The sequence below is a fragment of the Mirounga angustirostris genome, unplaced genomic scaffold (genome assembly GCF_029215605.1).
Source record: "Mirounga angustirostris isolate CCGP_5_RB_7025 unplaced genomic scaffold, mMirAng1.0.hap1 SCAF_8, whole genome shotgun sequence".
In the NCBI taxonomy this organism is placed as follows: Eukaryota; Metazoa; Chordata; class Mammalia; order Carnivora; family Phocidae; genus Mirounga; species Mirounga angustirostris.
This window is the reverse complement of record NW_026991716.1, coordinates 128,293,148-128,319,745: the sequence shown is the minus strand read 5'-3', so window position 1 is coordinate 128,319,745 and position 26,598 is coordinate 128,293,148. Positions and strand designations below refer to the sequence as shown.

The 26,598-nt window shown below is 46.5% G+C and overlaps 1 protein-coding gene across 10 annotated transcripts in view; it reads right to left on the bottom strand.

Moving 5' to 3' along the window:
• The window catches only part of SASH1 (SAM and SH3 domain containing 1), a 246,792-nt gene that overhangs the window by 21,632 nt on the left and 198,562 nt on the right, over positions 1–26,598 (bottom strand). For 9 of the 10 annotated variants that reach the window (XM_045865716.3, XM_045865718.3, XM_064598200.1 and 6 more), the window contains 8 exons: positions 19,942–20,074; positions 14,051–14,397; positions 7,849–7,923; positions 6,243–6,386; positions 3,065–3,200; positions 2,117–2,286; positions 1,221–1,430; positions 302–452 (listed from right to left, as the gene is read on the bottom strand). In XM_045865716.3, the coding sequence (XP_045721672.1) occupies positions 302–452; positions 1,221–1,430; positions 2,117–2,286; positions 3,065–3,200; positions 6,243–6,386; positions 7,849–7,923; positions 14,051–14,397; positions 19,942–20,074 (1,366 nt within the window). Of the gene's footprint in view, positions 1–301; positions 453–1,220; positions 1,431–2,116; positions 2,287–3,064; positions 3,201–6,242; positions 6,387–7,848; positions 7,924–14,050; positions 14,398–19,941; positions 20,075–24,991; positions 26,142–26,598 lie in introns of those variants that run through there. The other variant, XM_045865720.3, reaches the window with a different exon arrangement.

Genomic DNA, 26,598 nt, shown 5'->3' with positions numbered 1-26,598 from the left:
GACAGTGCCCAAGGGGGCCTCTACCATGTGAAGGAAACGTAACTTGTTTCTCAGTCACTGGGAGCATCATTTTCCTCAAATGTTACCTAGAAACATGCCAGGAAAGGCGCCAGCAGTAAGGTTTTCTTTTGCTCTCCCATCAACCGAAAGGGCTACGTGGGGGATTTCACGCCTTTGTGCCATTTGACATAATACAAGACGGACCCCGGCTCTGGATGGAATAGGACCGAAGGAGGGACTGTAGGGACGCGAGTGTGTGGCTGAGCTAACGAGGGACCCTCGGGTGCGGGGAAGAACTTACTGTCATATTCCTGTAACAGTTCCACTGCTGTCAGGAGAACAGCCCTGTGTTCCGGGTCCCTGATATTCAACTCATCCAAGTCTTCCTCCTCCAGGAGCTTAAAGGTGTCCAGGTCTTCGTACCCATTGAACAGGAAAGTGGGCATGTGCTCCTGGGAGGGAAGGGAAGGAAGCCAGGGGTGAGTCAGCAAGCGCTGCTACGTGATGCTTGACCAACACCTGGCCTCAAACCCCTGACCCCTTTCCACGGTCACTTTCGTGCTAAGTGGAAGGTTGGTAACTCTCATTTATAATGTGTTCTGTACCTCCCAGCCACCCCAGCTTAGCAGGCGAGCAAGGCATTGCATTAACCATGGGCCACAAAGATGGACCTTGCAGGCTGAGATGGACCCCGCTGGCTTGCATTTTAACTGTGCCTTTGCCCTGACTGAGGCCTTTTGCCATACAGCGCACCGTGGAGGATACTTTTATTTACAGAGCTACTGAAATCCAACTCAAAGCCCTGTGCCTTCCTCAGGAGCCAGAGAATTTGCAAGGACGACCCAGAGTCTACTCTGTGGCCCCAGTGTACTAGATCCTAGGAATACCTGTGGGGCAGGGGCCTGTGGGCGACTCCTCACAGCCTGGCGAACCCAGTGAGCAGGGCGCCAGAGCTTTGTGCTCACAGCTCTTTGAGAGCTATTCTTGGGGCCAGCAGCAAATTTTGACCTGGGACTTGTGCGTCAACCTCAGCAGAGGCCAAGAGCAGCATTAGCATACTGGTACCTATTTCTGAAGAGTAACGGATACTCATCCTAGTAACGGGCTGCCTTGCTGGACGACACAGATCGCCCCCCCTTCCCTAAAAGTGCCCTTGCTTAATTTAGGAAAAGGAGAAGGCAACAGGGCGCCACGTGTGACTGGAATGGGACAAAACTGACTTTCAGGTTGATCCGATCAAGGAGATCTTCCACAGATTTGGGCTGGGGTGGTCTTCCTTTTCTCCTCCTTCTGGTGGGGCGCTTGGGCTTCTCTTCTTCCTCATTTAGCACATCTACATAGATGAACTTGAATGTGCCGACCTTGTTGTTCAACAGACCCATCCAGGTGCCCATGGGTGGCTTGCTGATGATATCGATGATGTCTCCTTTCTGTGGCCCAGGGAACAAAGATCTTTCCATTAGATCCGTCTCTAGGCATGAACCATGCATCACTTAGATGTGTTCATCACGCAGACGGGAAGCTACTGAAATCACTATACATAACTGGGAGCTTGGCAGAGAGCCAGATTCCACGCAGGCCCGAGGTCCCGAGGTCTCCTACCCTCCACCCCCTGAACCATGAGATGAAGTGTGGCCCAAGTCTTTCCTGTGCTTATGGCTAGCTGGGCACCTGGCCATCATCCAGAACTCCTACTTCCTAGAGAAACACTTCCCACCAAGCAAATGCCAGCACAGTCCCTGGCCTGGAAACGCTTCAGAAACTGTGAGCAGCTCCATCTGTCCCAGTAAACATCACTCGCCAGTCACACAGAGAAGACAGTTAAGGTTTCTTCAACTGGACAAAGACAGACACTGGAGGGTGGAGGGCAACGGGAATTCTAAAAGGAAGCTCCGGTCGCAGGGAAGGGCTGGGGATGACGTGGGGATGACAGAGGATTAACACAAGACCCACCTCTGTCCGACATGCTAGGGTCTCTGTACAGAGGGGACCGGTTTATCAGCGAAGCCGAGATACTGGCCAGCGTGCACCACAGGAGTCCAGCATTCAACAGCAAGGCAAACAGACCGCCTCTTAAAGGCATGGAGAGCCGGGCTGAGGCCAGGCAGAGACCCACCTTGAGCTTGAGCGAGTCTGTGTCGTAGGGACTAGGCGTGAAGTCGGTGTGCACCCTGGCGCGCCCACAAAAGGGGCCCCGATAGGGGGGCTCCTCATCATCACCGTCTTCCGACTTGACACTCTCCCTGTTGCTGGTTGAGGAATCAGTGGTACTTACTGTCTGACCACCTGCACGGGAAAAACAGGAAGGACAAGGGTCAATGCAGACTTCCTGCACAGCAAAGCTTAAAGGCATGAAAGCCATCACAGATCAGGAAACTCAGGGACAGTGCAGGGAGGTCACAAGGCACAGCTCACATCAGAACCACAGCGGGGCCAGGTTAGGAGGCCAGGGGATCGGAGTTTTTGGATTGTTATCCCTAAGCAACCATCTAAGTAGACCGGGAATCCAGGTGGTACACAGACTCCCTAATGCAGGACGCCACAAGCCCCCCACAGTCAGAGCCTCTCCAGCTTACTGTTTTTACCCCATTTTACCAATGAGGAAACTCAGAGAAGTCAAGCAACTTGCCCCAGACCAGTTGCTTTGAAAATGGTGCTTTAAATTGCCCTCTTCTCCCCAGTACCCTCAGCCGACACCCCAGTGAGTCCTGGAGTGGTCGAACAGCACTTGTTACGTGTGACATTTATAATTCTCTCTTCCCCCACCTCTTTTGTTGGTCATTTCATGAGCCTTTCCCCTTGACTTGTTCCTCTCCGTTCTCCAGATCTTTCCTCTGAGGTGCCTTCTCTATTTTCTCTAAAATTCATCACCCCCTCTTTTGTGCCCCTGCTATATACATCTACTCCTGACCAAATATGACTCTCGGCCCACATATCTCTAACAGCACCCTAAGGGCCAGAACTTGGTCTAACTCCTCTTTAAAGTGCCTGACTCTGACACTCAGTAAAAGGCTGATTTTGACTCCTCCAGCTGCAAGCACGTATAATGACAAATCAGACGTACTCATCGAGCTCTGCCCACTCAGAGAACTGCGCAGACTCTCCACAGAACCTCCGGCTTTGAGCTTGGGCTTGTCCATGTGTTCGCCATCTGGCTGTGAAGATGGAGGGGAGCCAGGCATGCCATCAAGGCCCGAGTCCTGGAATGGGTTTCAACAAAATTAAGTTGCATCAGAGTGGATGGATGTTGTTTCATAATTTAAGGCACTTGAGCCCTCCACTAAATCAGTCGCATCCATTTTGATAGCCATATTGGATTCCGTACCCAATATTCTCCTCCTTTTTAACCTATACCCTTGCTTCAGTTTAGAGTTGTTGCTCCCATAACTCAATCACTTTTCATACTCAAATAGATACTCTTGAAATCTTCGAGAAAAATCTATCTAGCTCTGAGAACATTTCATTAAAGGCTTAGAGACTTCTAGCATCATCTCTAGGCCAGTGATAAAACGAGTTCGAATGCAGATCAAGTACAGTTTACCAGTAAAGATCTGGAAGTACTATCAGAAAATATTTAATCTATCAGAAACATTTACACCTAAAAAAGGCCAGATTCTTTTTCTGTTTACAAAAATTCTTGAAATTAGCTAATGAAATACCAATTTAGAATACACATATATAGCCAAAATACTTTTTTTTTTTTTTTTTTGGTCTGCAATAAAATTTCTCTGTGTCACCATTTGGTTTTTGCTTCTTTTACTTCTTTTGCGTGTTGTTAGTACAAAGCTTTGAGGTCCCTTTCGGGTCAGAATGCTGACAGGAGTCAGCAGTACTTTTCACTTTTGGGGTGGCTAGGTAGCATTAGCTTGGCAGCTGCTGATTTACACACACAAGCACAGCACGCTCACGTGACTGATGGTGCTATAGGGATAGACAATATCATGCTTCAAAACGTTTGCAGTCAGAATGGTTTATTTGCCCAAACAGACCACTTTCTGGCATATTACTTGGCCACGTGAGCACAAAACCATCTAAATGAAACCTGTTATTTACGTAGTGCCGAATCATCAGAAGGGCTTTAACATGATTCTGCGGGTCCTGCAAACATTTAAGGACAACAGTAATGACAGCTTCTGATCCAAAACACTTTTTTTTTCTTTTTTTTTTAAGTAAGCTCCACGCCCAACAGGGGGCTTGAATTCACGACCCTGAGATCAGGAATCACATGCTCTACGGACTGACCCAGCCAGGCACCCCCGGAACACGTTTATGCTTTATATTTAAGGAAAGTGAGCAAACAAGCTCAAATACAACTATAAACAGAAGTGCCATCACTGAGAAGTAACTGAAGCTGCAGAGTACGAATTCCTGCATACGTTTTCACTACTCTTTCTGAATCATCAAAAAAGTCATCTGTCCAATTATCTTTTTTTTTTTTTTAACACTTCTGGAGACAGCACACAAATTTTGAAAAACAGCAATATGAAATAGACAACTCTGATAATGTATGTCCTCAAATGCTTTTACTAACTTTCATCACGTATTTACTGATGACCTACAAGAACAAGTACTCTTCCAGGTGCCGGGCATATAGCAAGAACAGGGCAAAGATCTTTGCCATAATGGCTGATATATCTACTAAAATGTTAAACAAAAACAAAACAAAACCTTGCAACATTAGCCTTCTCTCTCCAAAAGGCATGATACTGGTCATTTACTCTTTTCCCTCCCACTCACGTGAAATGACTGCTTTAACAAAGAGAACTAAGCCTACAAGCCTGTTATATAGTAGTGAAATTACAGAACACAGCTCAAGAGGACACTGAAGTCCTGCGCTCCTGATCTGTCAAGCAGAGACCCACAAAGGATGGACGTGTCCAAGAGCTTTCAGTGGCTACTTCAATCCACGGGAAAAGCAAACTACGAGTCAAGTGCTTGAACTGCATGATGCTGCTTTCAGTGGCCAGCGCGGCGGCCGCCTCACAGGAGATGCAGCCTCACTGCTGGACGGAAATCTAGGAACTGCCATTGCTCCCAAGCCCATAGGGACAAGAAGGGAAATAATCATGGGGCAGACATACAGGACACAGCTGGACTCCCCCTGGAGGTCTAACAAGCCAGGATTTCTCAGCCTGGGCACGGTCAGAATGTCGGATGGAGAACTGCTGGGGGGAGCCGCTGTAAAACGTTTACCCGCATCCCCATCCTCCCTCCGCTAGATGCCAGCAGCGACCACGCCGCCCCAGCCCCACCCGGTTGTGACTGTCAGAAAGAGCCCCAGCTGCCCTGGGATTGGAGGGGGACCCTCCTCCCCGCTCCATGAGAACCACCGTAATATGCTGAAGACACTGTGCGGGCTTTGCATCCCAGTGCAGGCCACCGGCTAGCTGGTGGTGGTCAGTGAGTCAAACAGGGGGATGCTTGGATGGGAGCTTACTGTGTCCACCAGAGGGCGCAAGCTGAGCGAAAATGTCCGCTTTCCCTGTTTTTATTTGGTGGCTAGAGCATCACCTACCTACTTCCAAGTAGACAAACATCCCATACACAGGTACCTCAACAGACTAAAAGTGAATGCTATAAGGTGCAAATGGTCAAAATCACCTCAAGGCTCAGCTCTCCAAATGCCTTTATTCCCTCCACCCACCTAGTTAGCACAGGAACTGGTCATGTTTCTCCTGATGAAATTAGACAACTGGAGGGGCTCTATGCTGTGCTATCTTATTGGCCACAGAGAGAGAGGTCCATTTAGTGAAAATGCCCCTGCAGAAACAACTGCTGTGGGCAGCCCTGCAGCCAGACTTTCCGAGTCTACCTGCTATGAGCTTTTAGAGTAAGTTCCGCTACACCTTTTTTAAAAAAGTCTGCTGTCTAAGGAAACTTGAGTGGCTTTTTTAGCTTTGATTCTGGTAACACCCATTTTGTAGCGAGGACTATTTCCGCAAATAAAATCCTTCCTTTGTATCAAATGTTAAGTGCTTATGGCACTAAGAACAATCGTTTCTTTACGTGTTGTATTTTTCTCGTGTGTCTGTAAAAGACAGGGCCCAAATCGTGGATTCTCAGCACTGTGCATGGACCATTCTAAGTGCTTTGTAAACGTTCACTGACTCTGAATAAATGTCTATCGAACTTCTGTGTCCATGGTCCTAGAGCCTGGTTAATGCCAATGCTTTGTATTTAGCACCATCTCAGATCTCAGACTGATCATCCTCGGCTCGGCTCTTGGCTCAGGAGTTGCATACCTGCTCAGAGACAGAGCTGCTATATTTTTTAGACATCCTCTTCCTCATTGTCTCTTTCACTGATTTCACCTTTTTCCCAAGAGAGATGCGGGAGGCAGTGGGTGACTTGATAACTTCTTTGTACACAAAATCTCCTTCTTTACTCTGCAAAACAAAAGTGTTGTAAGTACCTTTAACCACAGACAAATGAAGCCCTGAAACAGGTTTTATTATTCAAACCATTAATGTTCTACCTCTCAGAAAAATATTGGCATCCCCAGGATCTCGAAATTTTTTCCTGTGTTAACTTAGTGCTATGTTATTTGTCTTTTCGATTTAAAATTAAAAGCTACTCACTAAGGGGCTTTTGCATGTTTGTTTAAAGTGAGATGTGTGTCACTTATTATTTTTTTTAACCTTAGTATATTCTTCTCCAGTTACACTTTTCCTCATCATTTTAGCTACCCAAGGGGACTGCATTTCATTGATAAAGAGTGATTATGTTCACATAATCCTGGCAGTGGGGAAGAAGAGGATACTACTGAATCACCCTAGGAAAGTGGTTAAGAACAGAATGGCAAATCTCAGTCATCAGAAGTCCAACGTCCCATCGACTTACATCCCTCTAGAGCTCCGTGTGGTCAGGTACTAAGAGTATGTACACTTCCTTCTCTGAACAAGTTAGACTTGTGGTCCCCTCTCATTCTATCTTGCATTGAAAAAAAAAAAAAACAAAACCTTTCCCGAGAAAGGAAAAAGAAATCATTCTTCTTCTCTCATTTTTTATTAAAGATTGACTACATAAAATTACTAGATTATGAATCTATAAAATTTGATATCCAAATAAAATATTGTTATCCTTCCAGGAAATTCTCAAACACTTCAAAAATCACAGATGGGTATTTTAGCCGACACATGACATATCCACAAATATAAAGCACGGAATTTTAATTTCATCGTTTCGGAGAAAATGCCTAAGGGGAAAACAAAGCAGTAGGTAAAATTCACCTACATGCTTGGAGCCTCGCAAAGAAAACCTCAAGGAACAGAGTATGGACGCCACAGGGGTGGCCTGTCCCCACGGTGACCCAGAAGGTGTGAGGCCACGAGAACCTTAGCTCCAAAGAGTCTGGTTTGCTCCAGGCCCAAGGAGACGGGGTTCATTCCAGGACACGCCAGACCAGAAAGACCTAGACTCCTAGAGGGCCATGCACTTGGCCTGTGGTCAGACTGGTGTCTCAGAAACGCGGGCACGGACTCTCGCCCCCATCAAGGGCTCCAGCCTGGCACACCACCTGTGTGTACCGGTCGCGTGTACTTGCAACGAGTGTGAACAAAGGGCACGTGTGCTCAAACGGCGAGGACCGTAGAAGCCAAACTCCAGACTGGGTCTGCGACTTGAAGAGAACCAGAAGCGAAGGCACTACGGGGATGGAGGTGGTCATTGTTCATTCCCCGGGCAACAGCAGAGCATCTCTAAGACGGGTGAAACAGGGCCTCCTCCCTATACGATGCAGCATCACCGATGTCACCCACTATCGTTTCTCAGAGACACTAAACATGCAACTTTGTCAGTCACATTGCTTGAATCCAAACCTTTTTTGCTTTTCCTCTGACATATACTCACCATTGCATCAGAATTGTTGCTGCCAATGTGTAGAGAGCGGTTCGTCAAGTCAAATCCTCCGAAACTGCAGGTTCTCTGTGGAAAGGAGCGGGGAGGGTGGGAATAATCCAGTTATGTTTACATCAGCCGACCGTGCACCAACCCAACACATTTTCCATTTGCAGGACAATCACTGAATCACAAATATGTTACGGGATGAAAGTAGGAAACAAGAAATGATGAGAAAAAAAAATACATGATTCATGTTTTAAGGAAATTTCCCTTGTGTTGTCCTTCCAGAGGCCACTGGAACTGGGCCTACCTCAGAGGTCTAGAATCCCCTTAATGTGCAAAAACCAACTGGTTTAAAACACACACAAACACAAACAAAAAACCACCCACGTGTTAGGTGCTCTAAGATTCCCTGTCGCTTAGCAACAGATCATCCCTTTCCAGTCCTCCGATACCAGCTGCACACAGTAGTGATGACGAGGGGACCCATGTGCTCAGGGTGGTCTGGAAACCCAGGTCTGAAATCCTCTATAGCTCTACCACTGACAGCAGGCTTCTCTAACAGACTCTTGTTTTGTTTGGTTTTCAATCACTGAGAAGGGGAAAAAAGGTTATGTTTAGAGTAGTCCAATCGGGCCAAGAGGATTACTCACTCATTGCTTCCTTGACCTAGCCAAAAATGCTGCTAACTTTCCCATCTAATTGCCCAACTTAACTAATTATGACCCTTTTACTCAGAGTGTATGGAGACACCACATTTGCCCAGAAAGAAAAGGTTGATTCAGTGACTGTCGCTGACCACACTCTTTAATTCCAATAGGAAAAGCACGACGTTATAAAGAATGAAAACCTTCTTGTCCTCTAGTTGGTTTCAATCTTTATGGAATTGCTTACATTTCAGCAATTTTATATTTCAGAACCTGCTTCGAATTCTGTTGTTCTTCCAGCAAAAGCTACTCGATGGCCACTCCCTCCGCCACCCAAAAAAACCTGTTAAGACAGGCTCAAAGCACATTAATTTCTGTTACAACTGACTTACTTTTTAAGCAAATGGTAATAAAAAGCTGAATAACAGATTTGGGTGCCAATATTTTATACTACTTCTTTCTCAAAGAAATCTAGTTAACAGCTGTTCGATGGAAGAAATGACCAGAAAAGCACAATGTAGACTATAAACATTGCCTGTTTAGAATAAATATACTTGAGATATATAGAGAAAGCAGAAACATCCAGGAAGGAAAATGCCAAGGTTTCTGGAATCTCACAGATGGCCCTGGTCCTGCCACTTACTTGCTGCATGATAGGTAAAGTACTTAGACTCTGAACTCCACTTTGTCTGTGAGGAGCAGACGTGCTGTGAATGCACTCTTCATCACGGCTGCTCTGAGGATTCAGCAGCTTGTCCCGACAATGACCACACTCAAGTTTAGGCTTAGTCGCCGTTCTAAAGATGCAAATGAAGGGCTGAAGCTCAGCTGTGGACCTTACATTCTAGGAGCTTCCATCCAGGAAGGGACCAGAAGTGAGAGGGGCCGGCACGGCAGAGTGGAGGGGCCAGGAGGGGCCAGGAAACACAGAAGTGCTGCAGGGGACACTCTGGGATAACCCAACTCAGGAGGCCACACAACTGGTTTTTCTCCCTCACCAAAGCTGCCGCTGCTGTTGAAAGTTATCTACCATGGACATAATTCTAATTTTGTATTAAGTATCGATGGGCAATCTGATCTCCCTTATAGTCAACCTCACTGTATTCTAATCTATAAAAAGAGAAAGACCAGGGCGCCTGGGTGGCTCAGTCGTTAAGCGCCTGCCTTTGGCTCAGGTCATGATCCCGGGGTCCTGGGATCGAGCCCCGCGTCGGGCTCCCTGCTCGGCGGGAAGCCTGCTTCTCCCTCTCCCACTCCCACTCCCCCCGCTTGTGTTCGCTCTCTCGCTCTGTCAAATAAATAAACAAAAATCTTTAAAAAAAAAAAAAAAAAAGACCGCTTTACTCAAAACCACCAAATCCCTCACCCTGGCAAGCAAGGTTTTGGCCACCTCTCAAGGCTAATTTTTAACGTTTACCTTCCCTTTGCGGCTTCTGATGCCAAATAGATTTTCGCATTTTTGCAAAGGCAGTGATTTTATCCTAGTTCCTTTCCTGTGACTCAGGGCTTCACAGACACAGTATGGCGCCCAGATGCCTCATCATTTTATGGCTTCTGCATTGCCCTGCTTTAAATTCCAGCATCGACTGCAACACTGGAGCCCAGCACGTACTTTGTGATGCATATGAAATAACTGAGAAAGAATTTATGTGGAAACTTTACTGCAATAAATTAGAAGCTCATTTATGTCTTCATATGCCAGCTGTAGGCATTTATTCCTAAAATAAAAAGCTCAGAGTGAAGAGTTGACTGGGTTTCTTAGCTACCAACTGTAACCTCTCCCAGTGATATGCTAAGGTGTCTGGAACAGACTCTTCTTTATCAGTGGAGGAGAGACAAAGAATATAACCGTAAACATCGCTTGAACGGATCTTCAGCTTTTTCTGTAATATCAAGCAGTTCCCGAAATAGCACTCCTTCAACAGAGAACACAGACTGTAGAGAGGGTAGTAAAAGAAAGTAAACCAATCTTCGCCTCTGGTGATCTACATAATTGAAACCTAAGTGAGGTGTTTTTTTTTTAAGTTCCTGTATCTCCTATACAGCTAACAGTAAGAACATTTGGGAGAGATGCTTGCGGATGAGGAGAGCCAGTCGATGGAATGGTCATGCAGTTGAAAACATGTTTTGGGTGGGTGTGGGGGGTTGAATTTTAAAAATGGACAAAATTCCAAAATGTCATGCATGCCTGTTCCCCCAAACAAAAACTGAATGACCAAATAAAAAGCAAGACAGGTGACCATTTCCAGTGAATATACAGCATTATCATTTCCCTGAGGTTTCGTCAAGCAAATATGGCATTTTTTGAAAGACAAAAGGATCAAGTTTAAAGAGTAAAGGAAACTGTGCACTTTCAGATAAAGTGGAGGTGATATGACGAGAAGGATGGAAAAGGCTGTTCAAAGTAAACCAAGCAAGGAAATTAATCCCATAAAACCAAACCAAACCAAACAACCCCAAAAAACTGTTGTTACAAATGCTTATTTCCCCTTACATTCTCTGAATAATTGGAAAATTAAATTTTGTCTTCCTGATTGTGTAGTTACACTTAACAGGAAAAGGTATGTGCAGATTTCTAATTTAGTACTGAACACGTATTTCAGCAAGTACTAGAACTGTCCAGTACTACCTCAGGCTCATAGTACCTTAAAAATATCCAGCCTTGGGTGACATCTGGGATAGAGATTACACAGTACCACCATGTTTATAGGGAGGAAAAAACTTGGTGCTTGAAAAGAAACTTGCCCCATGTCCATAACTCAAGGTCAGTGAAGAATTAATCACTGGCCCACAATTTCATTAGCACAAATCTTGGAAATATAACTTCTAGAAAGTCTTGCACAGGTTACATTATTAACCTGGCAATAAAGGTGAGGGAGACGCATGAGGAATTCAAGGTACTCAAGGTGGAAAAATTCTCAGTATGACAAGATTTAAGTTCATGGGGATGAGTAACCAATTAACAGAACAGAGGTAGATCTGATCTATCAAGGTCATGTGCAGATGAACTGGGCAGAGCCCTTCTCAAGTTAATAAATTATACCAAGATTGGTTCGCCACAGCATTTTACAGAAGACCTGTGGGTCAGAACTGAAGGAGTGAGAAAGAGAATTCTGTTATTGTACAACAAACACAGAACCAACCACAAACTATCACCATGATGTATAGAAAGAACCAGAAGGGAAGTTGTCACAGTATTAAAGTGTTAGAAGATTTGTACAAATGGGAAAAGATAGAAAATAAGCTCTAGGGGCGCCTGGGTGGCTCAGTTGGTTAAGCGACTGCCTTCAGCTCAGGTCATGATCCTGGAGTCCCTGGATCGAGTCCCACATCGGGCTCCCTGCTCGGCGGGAAGCCTGCTTCTCCCTCTGACCCTCCCCCCTCTCATGCTCTCTCTCTCTCATTCTCTCTCTCAAATAAATAAATAAAATCTTAAAAAAAAAAATAAGCTCTAGCAAGAAAGTCAACACGTGGGAACATCTGGAAAGCCTAAAGGCTAGGATGGACCTACTGACCCTTTTGGAATAGGGAAGGTCATTTTAGGGATGGCATGGACCAATCGGTCTCCATTTCCACAAGAAGCAGAACTCGGGGGCGCCTGGGTGGCTCAGTTGGTTAAGCGACTGCCTTCGGCTCAGGTCATGATCCTGGAGTCCCGGGATCGAGTCCCGCATCGGACTCCCTGCTCAGCGGGGAGTCTGCTTCTCCCTCTGACTCTCCCCCTCTCATGCTCTCTCTCTGTCTCATTCTCTCTCTCAGATAAATAAATAAAATCTTAAAAAAAAAAAAAAAAAAAAAAAAGAAGCAGAACTCGACTGAATGAATAGAAGTTAGAGCAGTTGTCCGGGGAAGAATATCTGACGCATGAATGTGAAGGAACCCCAGGAAAATCCCCTGTGGGAGGCTGCACTATAGTTTATTCCTTCAGACCCTTAAAGGGGGACGCAGCTAGCAGTCCCAGTGGACTGAACAGGGCGTCAAGGGACAGGGGGCCAGGAAGCCCACAGAACTCCTCACTCTGTGCCATATTGTATGGGTTCCTGTGCAAGCTAAAATTTGGGTGGTAATTTCAGGGAGGAAAATGCTTTTATTCTCAAGGTTGAACATAAGTCTCACCCTAAAAAACAATCTTACTAGGTTTCTAATAACTCAGTAATAAAACTGAAAAACATTTTTGAATGTAAGTACTTTATTCCCTGCTACATACAGAAGAATCTATGGGGCAGTGGAAGACATTTCTAAATGTCCACCCCTCTGTTTAAAGAAGATAGACAGACTACTGGGTGCCTGGGTGGCTCAGTTGGTTGGGCGACTGCCTTCGGCTCAGGTCATGATCCTGGAGTCCCGGGATCGAGTCCCGCATCGGGCTCCCTGCTCAGTGAGGAGCCTGCTTCTCCCTCTGCCCCTCCCCCCTCTCATGTGCTTGCTCTCTCTCATTCTCTCTCTCTCTCAAATAAATAAATAAAATCTTAAAAAAAAAAAGATAGACTATCAAATAGATTTAAGTAAAACCAAAGAGCTCTAGTATTTTTTGCCCCTCTACATTTAAGAAATTTCTGCTTGGCCCTACTAATAAAAGAAATGTACTTGACGATGTTTTCAAAATCACCAAATCTGTGATTGTGTTGATGGCAATCTTTCCGTGAGCCAGTTTCTATTGTTTTAATGAACTGAAAGAATAAACATGTCTTTTAAGAGCAAAACGTCCTTCTGTTCTGAATCAGCTTCTTTGAGGACAAGTGGTGGGATGGCTGAGAATCAAGACGGCCACTCCTAGAAGGAGGCCAAACCCCACCCCTGTACTCTGAAAGCCCTGCCCTGGATCATCATCGGTGTTTAGTTTCAATTAAAAATCAAACAGCTTCAACTGGCAAGAGGCCAAATGGAAAGGAAGCTATTGCTAAAGGAGAGCAGGGTTAGAAGTCTGAGGTGATGGCGGAATGGACCCTGAAGTCATGAAGTGAGGAGCAGAAGAGAGGGGGAGGGCGCCAGGCGCCACGGAAGAGAGGCCGTGATGCTTGACTGCACCTCACAGAAATGACAAGGCCGTCCTGGTGACCATCTCTGTGACTCACAGACTTCTGGTGGATTCTCAAGAGAACCCTTTTAGTACAGCGGTCGACCGTGGCGGCCCACTTCCTCTTGGTCTCCTCCTCCTCCTCCAGCAAGCACCGCCTCAGGTCCTGCCTCTCGGCCTTGCTCAGGGTCCTGTCGGAGGCAGGACGCACTAGCTGGGTCAGGCTCAGGTGCCCGTACAGGCTCCGCTCCACCACATAGGTGACATTGAACTCGCTGACCGCGGGGCGCCCGCGCACCCTCCTGCTGGGGGCGCCGCAGCCCCCGCCCCCTTTGGGTTTCGGCCGGGGCGGCTGCGGGTCGCAGGCGGTGCTGTGGACTCCTTTTCTGGAGGGACGCTGGCAGAGAGAAGCTCTGGAACACGAATAGTTAGTATCCATTTTCTTCAAGCGGATCTGCTTCCGGACACTCTGGACCTCCTCCAGGGACACCAGGAGGTGGGGCCTGCGCCGGCGGCTGTCATAGACGCACACGCCGTCCGTACTTACCCCATGGCTCAGGGACCCGAGGCCCTTCTTCATCTCGCCCTCCGTCAGGGAGCGGGAAACCTTCTGGGCCTTTTCTTCTTCTGGATAGGAGAAGAACGTCCCCATCTTCTTGGGGGGCTTGATCAGGCCCCGGCTCTCTCCTTTGCTGAAGGTTTTGACCAACTTCCGGCCGGCTCCCCAGGTATCCAGGCTGCTGGACGACGGAGAAGTGGTGAGAGGGTCTGAATCATCTTCCGGAGGTTTCTCAGGAGAGCCATCAAAGAAAAATGGCTTCTTGTGCACTCCAGAGTAAAGGGCGGACCTTTCATCCAGGCCCGGGGAGTTCTCAAACAGGTGCTCCTCCCCGCCTGGAGGGAAAGCAATACGGACAGGTTCACGGTCTCTTGTACATACACTTCTACGTCCTCTCACCCAGCTCTTTCTTTCGTTATAGCCCCTGCCCTACAAAGAGTACGCTAATCCTCACAGACACCACAGCGATCTCCCCCCCGTATCACTTACCCTCTTCATAAACCCGGCTCCCGCTCAAATAAATGCATGTAAAAAATAATCCAACTGTGCAAATGTACGGTTTCACACAAACTTAATGTTAAAAGGTACTGGGTGTGCTTTCTTCTTCTTTAAATATCTTTGTAGAACAAACACCTTAAGAAACCTACTCAAAATGCCATTTGGAAAACCTAAGCCAGTCATTATCACCATACTCTTTAGCCCCTAGCATTTAAAGATAATTACCCTTCTCCTCCCCGCTCCAAACAGGACTACCCTCCCCCAGTTGGTAAGGGCTGTCCTCAGAAGCTAGGAATCAGAATCTTTTCCCCGTCTGAAAGGCCCTCCTGTTGAGTCTGCTTGGTTTTCTACAGAGTGTGATGAATGTCCTGTGGCCGACAGTGATTTTTTTTTTTATTGGTACGTGCACCACTGAAGTAATTAAATCCCCCAAGGCAGTTTGGGTGCGAAGACTCCATAAAGGGTGATAGCGTGCAAGTGCAAATGACAAATGGTCCCCAGGGGACAAACCAGACACAAAAAGTTAGGGAACTGGGGGATTCCAGCCAGACATAGCCATCAACTGGCCCTGCTAGGAAGCAGCAAGGGCATTTAAGGGCCTGGCCACGCAGGCAGCCCCATCGAGCTTCCACTTTGTTTCAAGGATTCCAGCTCTCGAAGCCTTCCCCGGAGCAAGGTATTGAGCCAAGCCTTCCGGAGCCCAGTGGAAAGGTTTGGACTCACTGGCAGGAAAACTGAGTTCTTTCCTGCGTGTGTTATGTGAACAGATGTGAAAAAGAAGTAGGTCAAACTGTGGGTGTAGCGATCCTAACTGGCTGTGTCCCTTTAATTATAAGGAAACGTTTGAGCCCTGCAGCTTTCCACCAGCTGAACTGTGAAAAGGAAAAAATTAGAAGTTCCTTGGAACAGAGGGGTGGCCCTAAATACACCAGCTGGGGTGGGTAAATGTCAGAGCGAGCTGCTCACTTCAGAAGGGGAAGGACGAAAGGACTGGCAGCAGTCCTTTCAAATTCTATTCTTACTTTTCCAACTGATGGGAGTTATTGTTACAAATGTAAAGAAAATCAGAACTGCGGTTATGAAATACAACCCCCAGATGGATTCTGATGTCACGGAGATGGTGGTGGGGAGGGAGGTTCAAGACTGTGTCCAGCCCAGAGTTCTCCGTCATCTGCAGCACAAATGTATTCCCTGGAGGATTATCCCCGGATCCTTCACGAGAGTGTAAAAGCAAAGTCTAGGCTTCGGAGGGGATATTCGCCGGACCAGAGGCAATGTGCAAACATCGTGAATGTCTCCTACTCTTTCCTCAGGACACCTGACTAATAAGGTATGGAGGCCACGGGTCCTTCTGCTGTGAGAAGTAAACATGGCAATCTCCTCTAGATCAAATCCAGCCTCCACTCTCAGGAAGAAGGGACGGGGCCCAGATGAGAGGCACAGCCTGGTGGCAGAGGAAGCCCACCCTGGACTCCTCTACAAACATGTCCAGACCACAGACCACGGCTTTACATTTAGCCCAGGTGTCCACAGAGATGGCAAGGCCCTCATCCACCTACAGTCTGAGGGGCCTTGGGGAATTCAGGTGGGTCACTGGGTACTTTAACGACCTGTCACCCAACAGCGGTCTGGAGATTTTCTGGACTCTGTATTTAGAGATGTCATCAGAGCTTCCCTACTTCCATGGCACATTTGAGTCTGGAACCAGTTGGTAGGCAGGCACCTGCCCGTGACCTACAGCTCTGCGTCCTGTTCTGAAAAGTCTGCATTTGGTAACTGGAGGGAAAAGTGGCCAGTGCTTCTCCAGTGGCTGCATCAGCCCGTGTGCTGAGGGCAGGCCTTGCCTGGGGTAGGTTCTTCTGTGGTGGGTCTGCCCCATGGCCTGAAATCCCAGCCTGGACTTGATTCCTTGGGCTCAGAGCACCACTGCTCCCATTCTGGGACCTCCAAGTACAACCATCCTTTGGAAGAATGGCAGTCAACATGCAAGGCCCCGTCGTGATTGATGTGACCTACTTCACACAATGACCTTTAGCTATCCTCGTCACTGAGATCAGACTGCAGAAGGAAACGCGGCTAGGGTAGGGGGTGACTTAATGCCAAGAACCCAGCTTTATGCCCTGATTCCAGCTCTGATTCTGCCACTCACCGTCTCCATGACCTTGGGCAATAATTTCATCTCTCGGAGTCTGTTTCCTCACCTGTAATAACTTCTGCCTATCCTAGAAATATCTACTTCAAGACTACTGAAGATGATAAAATTAAATGAAAAGAAGTATGTGAAGGCACTTTATAAGCTAAAAAGCACCGTACAAAAGCTAATGATTCATTACTGGGTCACAGATAAGCTGGGCCAATGAGGGAAGAGGGTCGGTGGGTATCGGCTCTAGGAGAAAACACACAAAAAGGGCAGACGAAGGGCACTGACCTGGCCTATGACTGAATATCGTCTAGCGTCATCCGTGCCCTGGATAAGGACTTGAAACTCAGTCGAAAGGGTGAGACTAGGTGGGAGACTCTAACTCTCCTGGCTCTTCCAGGACTCCAGAGCTGAGGGGTGGGGAAGGGGTGGGAGCAGAGTGGAGGCCAGGTCACCTGGACTTAATTCTGGGCCTTCTGCCAGCCAGCTCAGTGACACTGAGCGAATCATTTAACCTCTTGGTGTGTCCGTCCCCTCATTTGTGAAATGAGGATGGTATTAATGCCCGCCTCTGGCGGCTATCCTGAGGATGACGTATTAAAAGGAACATAAAATCTAAAGTGTGTAGGAAAGTGGCTGGCACACAGGATGCTCTCAGTACAGGTGGATAATCTTCAGATGACTTAGTATTGGCACAGACCTGTAGGAAGTGAAAGGCTCAACTCTTGGAAGGTCCCGGGCCAGTGAGGGAGGGGTTACTGGGAATGTGAGTCTTTCCTGCTCTGCAGGAGCAATGGTCAAGGACCAGCTCTTTTGCCAATGAGGAACCTCAGAGAGTGCTACTCTACAGGATTTGGAGGACAGTCCTAGTCTATAGTCTGGCTGGGGGGCAGCCCCACGCAGATGCCCTGAGCTGCACAGACACACCTGACTCCTCTCCTGGCGAAACCGACAAGTCCAGTTACCGGCAGCCCAGCACCCCAACTCATCAGACACCAGAGGCTAATGGGGACTCAGGCTCATTTAATCCATCTTCCATCAGTGGCACCTAATTCATAACCAGATGAATTACAGTTCAGGGCTAGAAGCCCATACAATTACTACTTCTTACCCTAAAGCTACCCCTCCTCTAGGTATATTTTTCCCTTTTGTCAACTACGTCTCTGAGAGATAGTTCAAAAGGCAGCCCTAATGCCCACGACAACTCTGGACGTACGGGCAACTGGGGGGTAGGCCCAGAGTACCCCGCACGTCACTCATGTGTCCTCGTTTATGGACGAGACCCATCAATCCATTTGCTGTGTTTTGAGATTTAATTTTGGCAAGTGAGAGAGGTTTGTTTTAAAGTGTGGTGCCCAAGGTTGAATGATGGCAATTCCATATGGCTCTCCTTACTATTCCAACGGACACTACGTGCATGATTTCGTTAAGTGCCGCCCGTGAGAGGAAATCATGCTATAATCTTGTACTGTGAAACCGTGACTGACACGCAGGTATTAAAACAACCAAATGTAAAATCAGCATCGCACCCAAAGGCAAGCATAATAACCATGCAAGAAAACACCCACATGAAACCTGGAATTCAACACAACTCTATGAAGCCCATAAGCACGTCTCTCTCGCTGCCCCTCCCCCCTTCTTTTCCTTTCTTGCCTCCATGCTCCCCTCGTAATCCCCTCACCTCCAATATTTCTCTAGCGGAGTTAAGCTGGTAAATAATTACAGCAAACAGAAATTTAAAAACAGCAATAAAAACAGGAAACCCTCCTCTATGTAAGTCAGGGGAAATCTCAGTTCTCTTCACGCCTTGATTTTATTTGTGTACAACAAAAAGGCCTCTCAATGATCATTTTCAAATCTACACGTTAAATTTTTGAGATTCCTCAAAATGTAGATATGACATTTTAACAAGTCATGTGCTTTTTAAAAATAAGACCTATTCTTTCCACTACTTTTTTCCAGTTCACTTATCATTTTCCAAACAGGAAATCTTACTCTTTTATCCTTTTGGGAGAATCTTACAAGATGCTGCAAATGCATACTGCTAACAACAGGAGTGATGAATATGGGTGAGATTTAAGCTGTCATAATCACACTTGAAAGGTTAACTATTCACTACAATAAATCCAAGCTCATGCCCCTTTTGACATAATTGCTTCATCTGACAAGCCGCTTAGCCAGCAATATAGCTCTTAAGATCCACTTAGAACGGAAGGTCCTTAGAGCCCCACCTGAACCGAGTCCTAAGACTGTTTATAGGAAGAACAAATCATCCCTTGGAGATCTGACAGGATATTAAGTGCCTCGATTGTTGGATGTTTGTTTGAGATGGATGTATATCAAATCTGGACTAAATTCAATGGGCAAAAACCGTGGAAAGAGCCAAGATGCCCTTCAACAGATGAATGGATAAAGAAGATGTGGTCCATATATACAATGGAAATATTACTCAGCCATCAGAAAGGATGAATACCCAACTTTTACATCAACACGGATGGGACTGGAAGAGATTATGCTAAGTGAAATAAGTCAAGCAGAGAAAGTCAATTATCATATGGTTTCACTTATTTGTGGAACATAAGGAATAGCATGGAGGACATTAGGGGAAGGGAGGGAAAAATGAAGGGGGGGAATCGGAGGGGACTATGAGAGACTATGGACTCTGAGAAACAAACTGAGGGATTTAGAGGGGAGGGGGTTGGGGGGATGGGTTAGCCTGGTGATAGGTATTAAGGAGGGCACCTACTGCATGGAGCACTGGGTGTTATACGAAAACAATGGATCGTGGATCACCACATCAAAAACTAATGATGTACTGTATGGTGACTAACATAATAAAATAAAATTTAAAAAATAAATAAATTCAATGGGCAAGAACCATCATCTTTTGGGCACAGAGGCTACTGCTGAGAAGTTATAAGATAAAGTTGATGTAAAGTGGTGTACGCTCAACATTAAAGCTGTACCACCTCTTGAGAAGACTTCCTTGTCACACACCAGCCATTTCCCATCGCTGTAACAAGAACAGTACTAAGCCTCCCGAGATGCTGGGCGTCAGGATCCCTAACGTGCTGAGCAATGCCCTGCTCACACGCAGACCCAAGGCACTCTCTGCAGCCTCAGCTGGAATGCAATCCATTTTCCAGTTGAAATCATACTCTTTTTCTACTGAAGAGCTGACCCCGCCTGATTTAATTTGGAATAAGCAGGGTAGAGTGTGTTTTTTTTTTTCTTTTTCTACCTTCGGTGCTGGGCTTTCTCATCTCTTCCACTCTGATCAGTTTCTTCCTCACTCTGCGAGTGGAGTTGACCAGCTTGTGTAACCTCTTAAACTTCACCGACTCCTCGGTCTCATCATCTGATTGTTCTCTTGACTGGCAAAGAAACAAAAGAAAAGTTAATCAGATCATTGCCCCAGAGCCGTCTGCTCTGGCAGCCGGGTGTAGCCCGACCTCCCCACCAGTCTGAGCTGTGTGGCTGCACCTGGGGTCCCCACCGACTGGCCCCCTGGGGCTCACGAAGCCGCACACACCACCCCAGGTCCCAGGCACCGCGACACACCCCGGGGGCCCTGGACCGGCGCGGGGCCTCCTTCTGGCGAACTCCGACAGGACTCTCTCCACCAGGCTGGCCCTGTCATTCCAGTCCCACTGCTGTGGTTTGGGCCCGGCTCTCATCTGTCTGGCCCATCAGGACTGCTCAACGTGGTCATCAACTACTCCTCCAAACCAAAATTCTGCTGACTTGTTCCAGTCCTCCCCCAAAATCAAAAACAGCAGGGCAGGAAAAGGGAAGAAAAGCAAAAAGCCGCCTCCTGTGCCATTCGTTAGGTGGGCCTGCCACACCTCGGCCATGCCTTCCGCCTCTCCCGGCTCCTTGTGAGAGCTCGCAGGGCGAGCATGAGGACAGACCCTGCATTCCTCCGCGAGCGACAAGGGAAAAAGCTGACCTTTTCAGCCATACAGTACAGTGCATATTCCCCAGCATCCCATTTCATTTTGCAGCGATTCAAGTATGCTCAACCCAGCTGTTTTCCCTCAAGTATCAAACATTACAGAGAGGAGAAAAAAAAAAAATCTCTCTGCAGCAGTGACCCCAGTGAAAACAATCCTTTCCTTGTGAACAAAATGAGGGTTTCGGTTCCAAGTCAGCTCTAACATTTAATATGCAGCTTCCTCTGTTTTATCTGTTCAAAATGTGAAAAAGCAAAAGCAATCTCCAGCTCCAGGGGTGTGCTGCACGGGCCGGGTGCTCAGGCGGTCCCGGGAGCGCAGAGCCCGGCCGAAGGGCAAGCCTCCACGCACCCCAGGCAGCCCGGGAGCAACCCCAGCTGATCCTGCACATCCTGGCAACAACCTTCTCTCCCACTTCCTCAAACCTAGTTCACAGAAACAGTAAGGACAGAGATGCCTCATATAAACAACAAAGCAAAACAAAAATCACAGCTCTGAACAACTGGCCTAACATGAAGCCATTCCCCCGTGAGAAATCGACAATCAAATAGGTACTCGAGGATTCGCAGACAACAGTGGTTCAAGGGTAAAGAAGGTGGAGATTCCATGAATTAAACGGTGCAGCATGTTATGAGTCCACAAATATTTCTGTAGCACTGTGGCACTATGAAAGGCAAAAATACAACCCATTTCCTGGCCTCTGTCCTCACCCTGGAGCTCCCAGTATAAGGCCATTGTACTTTCTCTCTGCAGGATTATAAGCAAACCATTCACCCACTGAAGAACAATTATGATAACCCAGAAATGGCAAGTCATCAGGACAGGGGGACTTCTCAGGCTTCTCCCCTGTGAACTGTATTCAATGTCTCCAAAATTCCTAGATAAGATGTTGCATCTCCATTTCAGAATTAAAGTGAACTACTGCTTAGCTGAGCATAAAGAAGAGAAATGGAACCCCCAGGTAATGGGGGAAGGAGGTTACACCGCATGCTGGCAATGAGATTTAACACGTTTGGTCTAAAACTTACAATGTAAACAATTAAAACGAGATAGGAAGTATAGCTTCTGCTACCTAATGGTATTGTCTGGTTTGAATTTCATTTTTACTTGGCTGAACTGTTGATGTGTGATGAAAATGGTCAGAGTGGTCAACCAGAGGAATGCGAACTGGGTAAACCCTCATTCTGGGTAATCAGCACCTGAGCAAAACCAAAGTGCATGGAATTACACAGAAACATTTAAAGTATTCTGCCTTCTTGATGTGTCTCAAAAAGCTAAGCAATTCTGAGAACCAACATCATAGGGGACAAACCTAGAACATGTTTGTAACTGTCACATTAAAAAATTCTTAAGTCAAAAATAAAGAAAAAGAAAAATTCTGAAGTCAAGTGAAAAACGAAATGAGCACAGGTTTATAATCAAGACACAGGAAGCTACGTTAGAGAATGAAAATCAGTGATGTGTGCGTGTGTGTGTGTGTGTGAGTGTACTTTGTACCTAGTTTGGGGGTTGCTACCGCTGCTCGTGGTGGTGGTGGGGGAGCTCTGTGTGCCTGTGCATTCCACAAAGACAAATCACATGTAGGAAACATGCCATCAGAGGGAACTTCTGAGGGAGAAGTGAAATAAGTTAAACCAGGACAACAGAATTAAAGGGAAAGATCCCCTCCCCAAGTCCTACTTTCCTCTGTCCTGATTCACTGTGGTGAAAAATAACATATTCCAGGTACTTGTTTAATTGCTTTCACATGTTCCATCTATTTTTGAGAAACAGGAGCTCTTTAGAACTTTGAATTAATGTTATTTTTATTTTTCTTAAAAAAAAAATGAAGATTTTAGGGGTATTTGCCACTGACAAATCACAAATCCTAGCAACCAGTAACTTTTCATTATCATGGTTTGGACACTAAACAAGGTAGATGCAGCACAATGTATACGAAGAAAAATGTAAGATAAAACCAAATCAATCAAGATACATCCTCCCTTGAGTCAGCCTAGAAGTCACTGGAGTTAACCAAGTGTATCCCAAGGATGCTTTTTATTGATAGAGAGGTGTTGACTTCTCACTTCCTCCTGAGTCCAGAGGATAAGGAGTTGTGAAATATTTGCCTTTAAAAAATTCTCTCCAGCTGTTTTAACATAAAGACTCCGTAAAAGGCGTGCATTTCTTTTAAAATGGGGACTAAAGCTTACATTCCTCATTTCATGTTTCTCCTTTTAAATTAGCACACACCACTTCCCAAATACTAAAAAAAACTTATCGTGTCTTTTTTTAAAAAATATTTTATTTATTTATCTAAGAGAGACAGAGACAACGAGAGAGAACATGAGCGAGAAGGAGGGGGAGAAGCAGACTCCCCGCCGAGCAGGGAGCCCGATGCGGGGCTCGATCCCAGGACCCTGGGACCATGACCCGAACCGAAGGCATGACGCTTAACTGACTGAGCCACCCAGGCGCCCCTTGTCGTGTCTTTTTATTCAGAAACTTACACCCCCAGAGATGAGGGTGTAAGAATTTAAAAATAACTATTTAATTAAGAAGAGTGTGCATGAAATCTTTGCACCCGGAGGAACTTTGGTAAAAGATGAAGGAAATCTGCATTACATATAAAATGAATGGTTGATTCCAAGAAACAGACTCCTAGATTGAACAGAACTACTAGAAAACAGTTTTTAAACAAACTGAAGTGAATAAATAACAGTGTATGTTTATGCACGTTGTAACAGGACACGGTATTCTCCTCCTCTCCCTGTCCTGCCCCAGGTCAGAGGACTAAAGTAAACTTTAATTTGATCATCGTCTAAATGAGAAGGTGAAAACTAAATCATCTGTATAAAACTCCCACCTCTAAACTTTAGTCGAAAAAAGCCAATTAATGTATTCCACCAAAGGATGTGGAAAAATGGATTTACGTTACTGTAAATAGAAACATTTGATTTCCAGCCTTTCTCTTGCAGATTTTTCCACCAGAAAGCCCATATGGCTCAACTTTTAATTACTTTGGCTAATGCTATATGTAGTAATTCTGTGGTGAATGCTTAAGTGTTTCATTTCTGGTTTCCATGGCAACATTACATCAGATTGCAGACAGCTGGCTCCACAGTTTTAAACCATAACAAATTGACCAAGCCAAGGCACAAAACTAGAGCCGCTTTAAAGAGATAGTACACCATTTGCCTGCCAGGGTGCTGAATGAGGAACCTATGGGGCCCACTTGGCAGGCGAAGGAGGGTGGAGCCTCCTGCTTTCTCAGCTTGTTTTGGAACATGTGCGTCCTTGACACATCTGCAATGTTCTAATAGGAAAGACATGGAGCCAGCATGGAGAACTTTCCATAACACAGCTACATCAAGGATGACCAGGAAAAAGGAGCACAATTAATAGCATCTGTAGATAGAAAAATGTGTGTGCTGGAGCAAACGAAAAGCATCCCCTCACTCTCAAGCCTGTCAGTGCAGGTCGGTACCAGGTAAGATACTCCACTGGACCCAGTAAAAAAAAAAAAAAAAACAAAACAAAAACAAAAGAACATTTCTTCCAACTCTGATGCGCTGTAACAGATGTTTTCCAAAAGCCACATAGCACGGTCCTGCAGGCACGGGAGCACTGTCCCATAATAGAAGTTAAACTGAACTCGCAAAGAGCAAACCAGAACCCTTCTGGGGACTGCTCGAGACCACGCTGAGCACAGGATTACGTACGACTTTGCCTTTTGCAGAAATAAGAAATACACTCAGCTTGCTTCCCCAGCTCGAAACACTCAGCACACTGTCCCAATTAGCAGCCAGACTAAGTCAGTTTATCTCCCCTGGAGCCACATAAGATATTTAAGCATTTCTGAATGTATCCTGAAAATGGAAATGTATCCGCTTATGAAATTCACACAACGGTTTCTGGTTAACTGGGTGCATAATCAGACATAGACACTTCAACTTCCGAGATCCGCACCGTCAGTGGCATTAACCTTAAGGGAAGGAAGCCGATCGCTTGCAGGTTTATGAAAAGCGACAGCATGCAAGGCTGTCTGCAGTCGAGTCCTCCACACCGAAAGCCTCCATGATTGACAGCTGAGCTCCCACCACGTACACTCAATCTCTTGAGAATATTCTCAAAAGAATATTCACTCTTCTCCCCCCAAAGCTACATCTTCGTACTGGGTGAGCGTGCTCGGGAAGAGTGCTCAGGGTTACACAGCAGGGAAGGAAAGAAGGACCAATCTCGCAGAATTTGAATAGAAAAGACGAAAGCCATCACAGCCGGGAGCAATGGAAAAGCTTTTCCTTGAAGTGACAGAAAGCACATTTTCCCTCTGCCACGGAACACAGCCGGCGGACTTACCGGCTTCGGCATCGAGCAGGCGTGAGGGGCGACGCTGCGCTCGGCTGGCACCCCCGCCCCCTCCCCTCGCTGAGAGCGGCTTCACTCCGGGTCCGTCAACTCTGTAATCTCAAAGTGAGCGTGAGGCACTCCTTGAACATGTTCCTTTGGAGTTACATGATCCGACAGGCTCCACCAGCACAGATCAGTATCCGAAGGAGGAAAAAGTGAAGACACTGGATTCAATTAGCTGCTTTCTGCTTGCTGCCTGGTTCCCCCGTTCCTTGCTCGCTGCATAACTTGTAAGAAAGGCATAAGTCATCAGCTCTAAGCAAATCTCCTATTCACCACCAGGAAAAAAGGGAGTGTTGTACGTGGCAAACAATCCCTGTTTTCACTGACGAAGGCTCCCTGACCTCCCGCTGGCCTCCAGTTCCTTAATTACTGTCTATGGAATTCCAGAGAGAGAAAAAAAGAACGCGGGAATCTGAGCAAATCCGGGACAAGGACTAACCCTTACAAGTGACTGAACTTAAAAAAGATCGCCTTCGCAGATACTCTTCCAAACACCCCCTGAAGGGAGTAGTCTCGATTGAAAATAGACACCTTCCAATGGCTATTTTTGACATTGCTGAATTAAAACGTGTGATTTTGGTTTTCTCCTGGAGCTGTCACTTTCTGTCTCTCCCCACTCCTTTTTTCCGATTTTTAACTACTAAAGTAAACGTAGGGCATTTCCTGTCCAGTGATGTCTCTAAAACGGTCTTACCAAATCGTTTCAATGATCACCTCAGAGCAGCTGAGTTCTCTTGGATTCCAGAGATGGGTGCACATGGCCTGTGTCCCAAGAGGGTCATTTCATTTTCTCAAGGGTGTCTGGGAAGCCACAGGCACATGCTCTTACTGACACAGAATGTCAGCTAACAAGACAGGACTGAAAACCCGTATGAAGTCTCCACGGCATGGGTTGCAAGTCCTGTCTGGATTTCAGGAGTAAATTCATTCAATCAGGTAAGTCACGTATTCCCACTGGGCGGTCTGGCTGCCCAGTCCTAGTGCCTCTCTCCTCGTGTGGGCCTCTCTTTATGTATGTGCAAGGTCACCTCTCTTGGTAGGACACCACACACACCACACACACCCTTTTTTACCAGGCAGAGGTCCCAGGCTCTTTTGAGAGATGCACCAGAGCCCCATCCCCTTTTCCTGGGCCCCTTTGGCAGCTCTCTCTCTTCATCAAGAACTGCATGAATTGCCCACCCCCCCCCCCCCCGGCAATTTTCTTCCCCAGAAGTGTCTCCTCCTACTGTTAATGGACTTTCCGATTACTTCTCCCCCGGGGTCTGCTACACCTTCCCTACACGGCCTGGTGCTTTTCGGACGTTAATCTTCCAACACCCCTATTTACTGAATGCTCATACTTCCCAGGCACCGTGCTAGGTATTTACACATTTGACCTAACTTCACAGCCAGTAAATGACAGACGCAGAATGTGAAACTTTGTGGTTTTGCTCCCACACCCACAACCTGCACAGGAGCTTTCTTCCCCCAAGACCGCCAACCACAGTGCATGCAAGGTTATGCTCAGAGTTCCTTAAAACGCTCAGTAGAAGTCCTTAGTTTCAGAATTT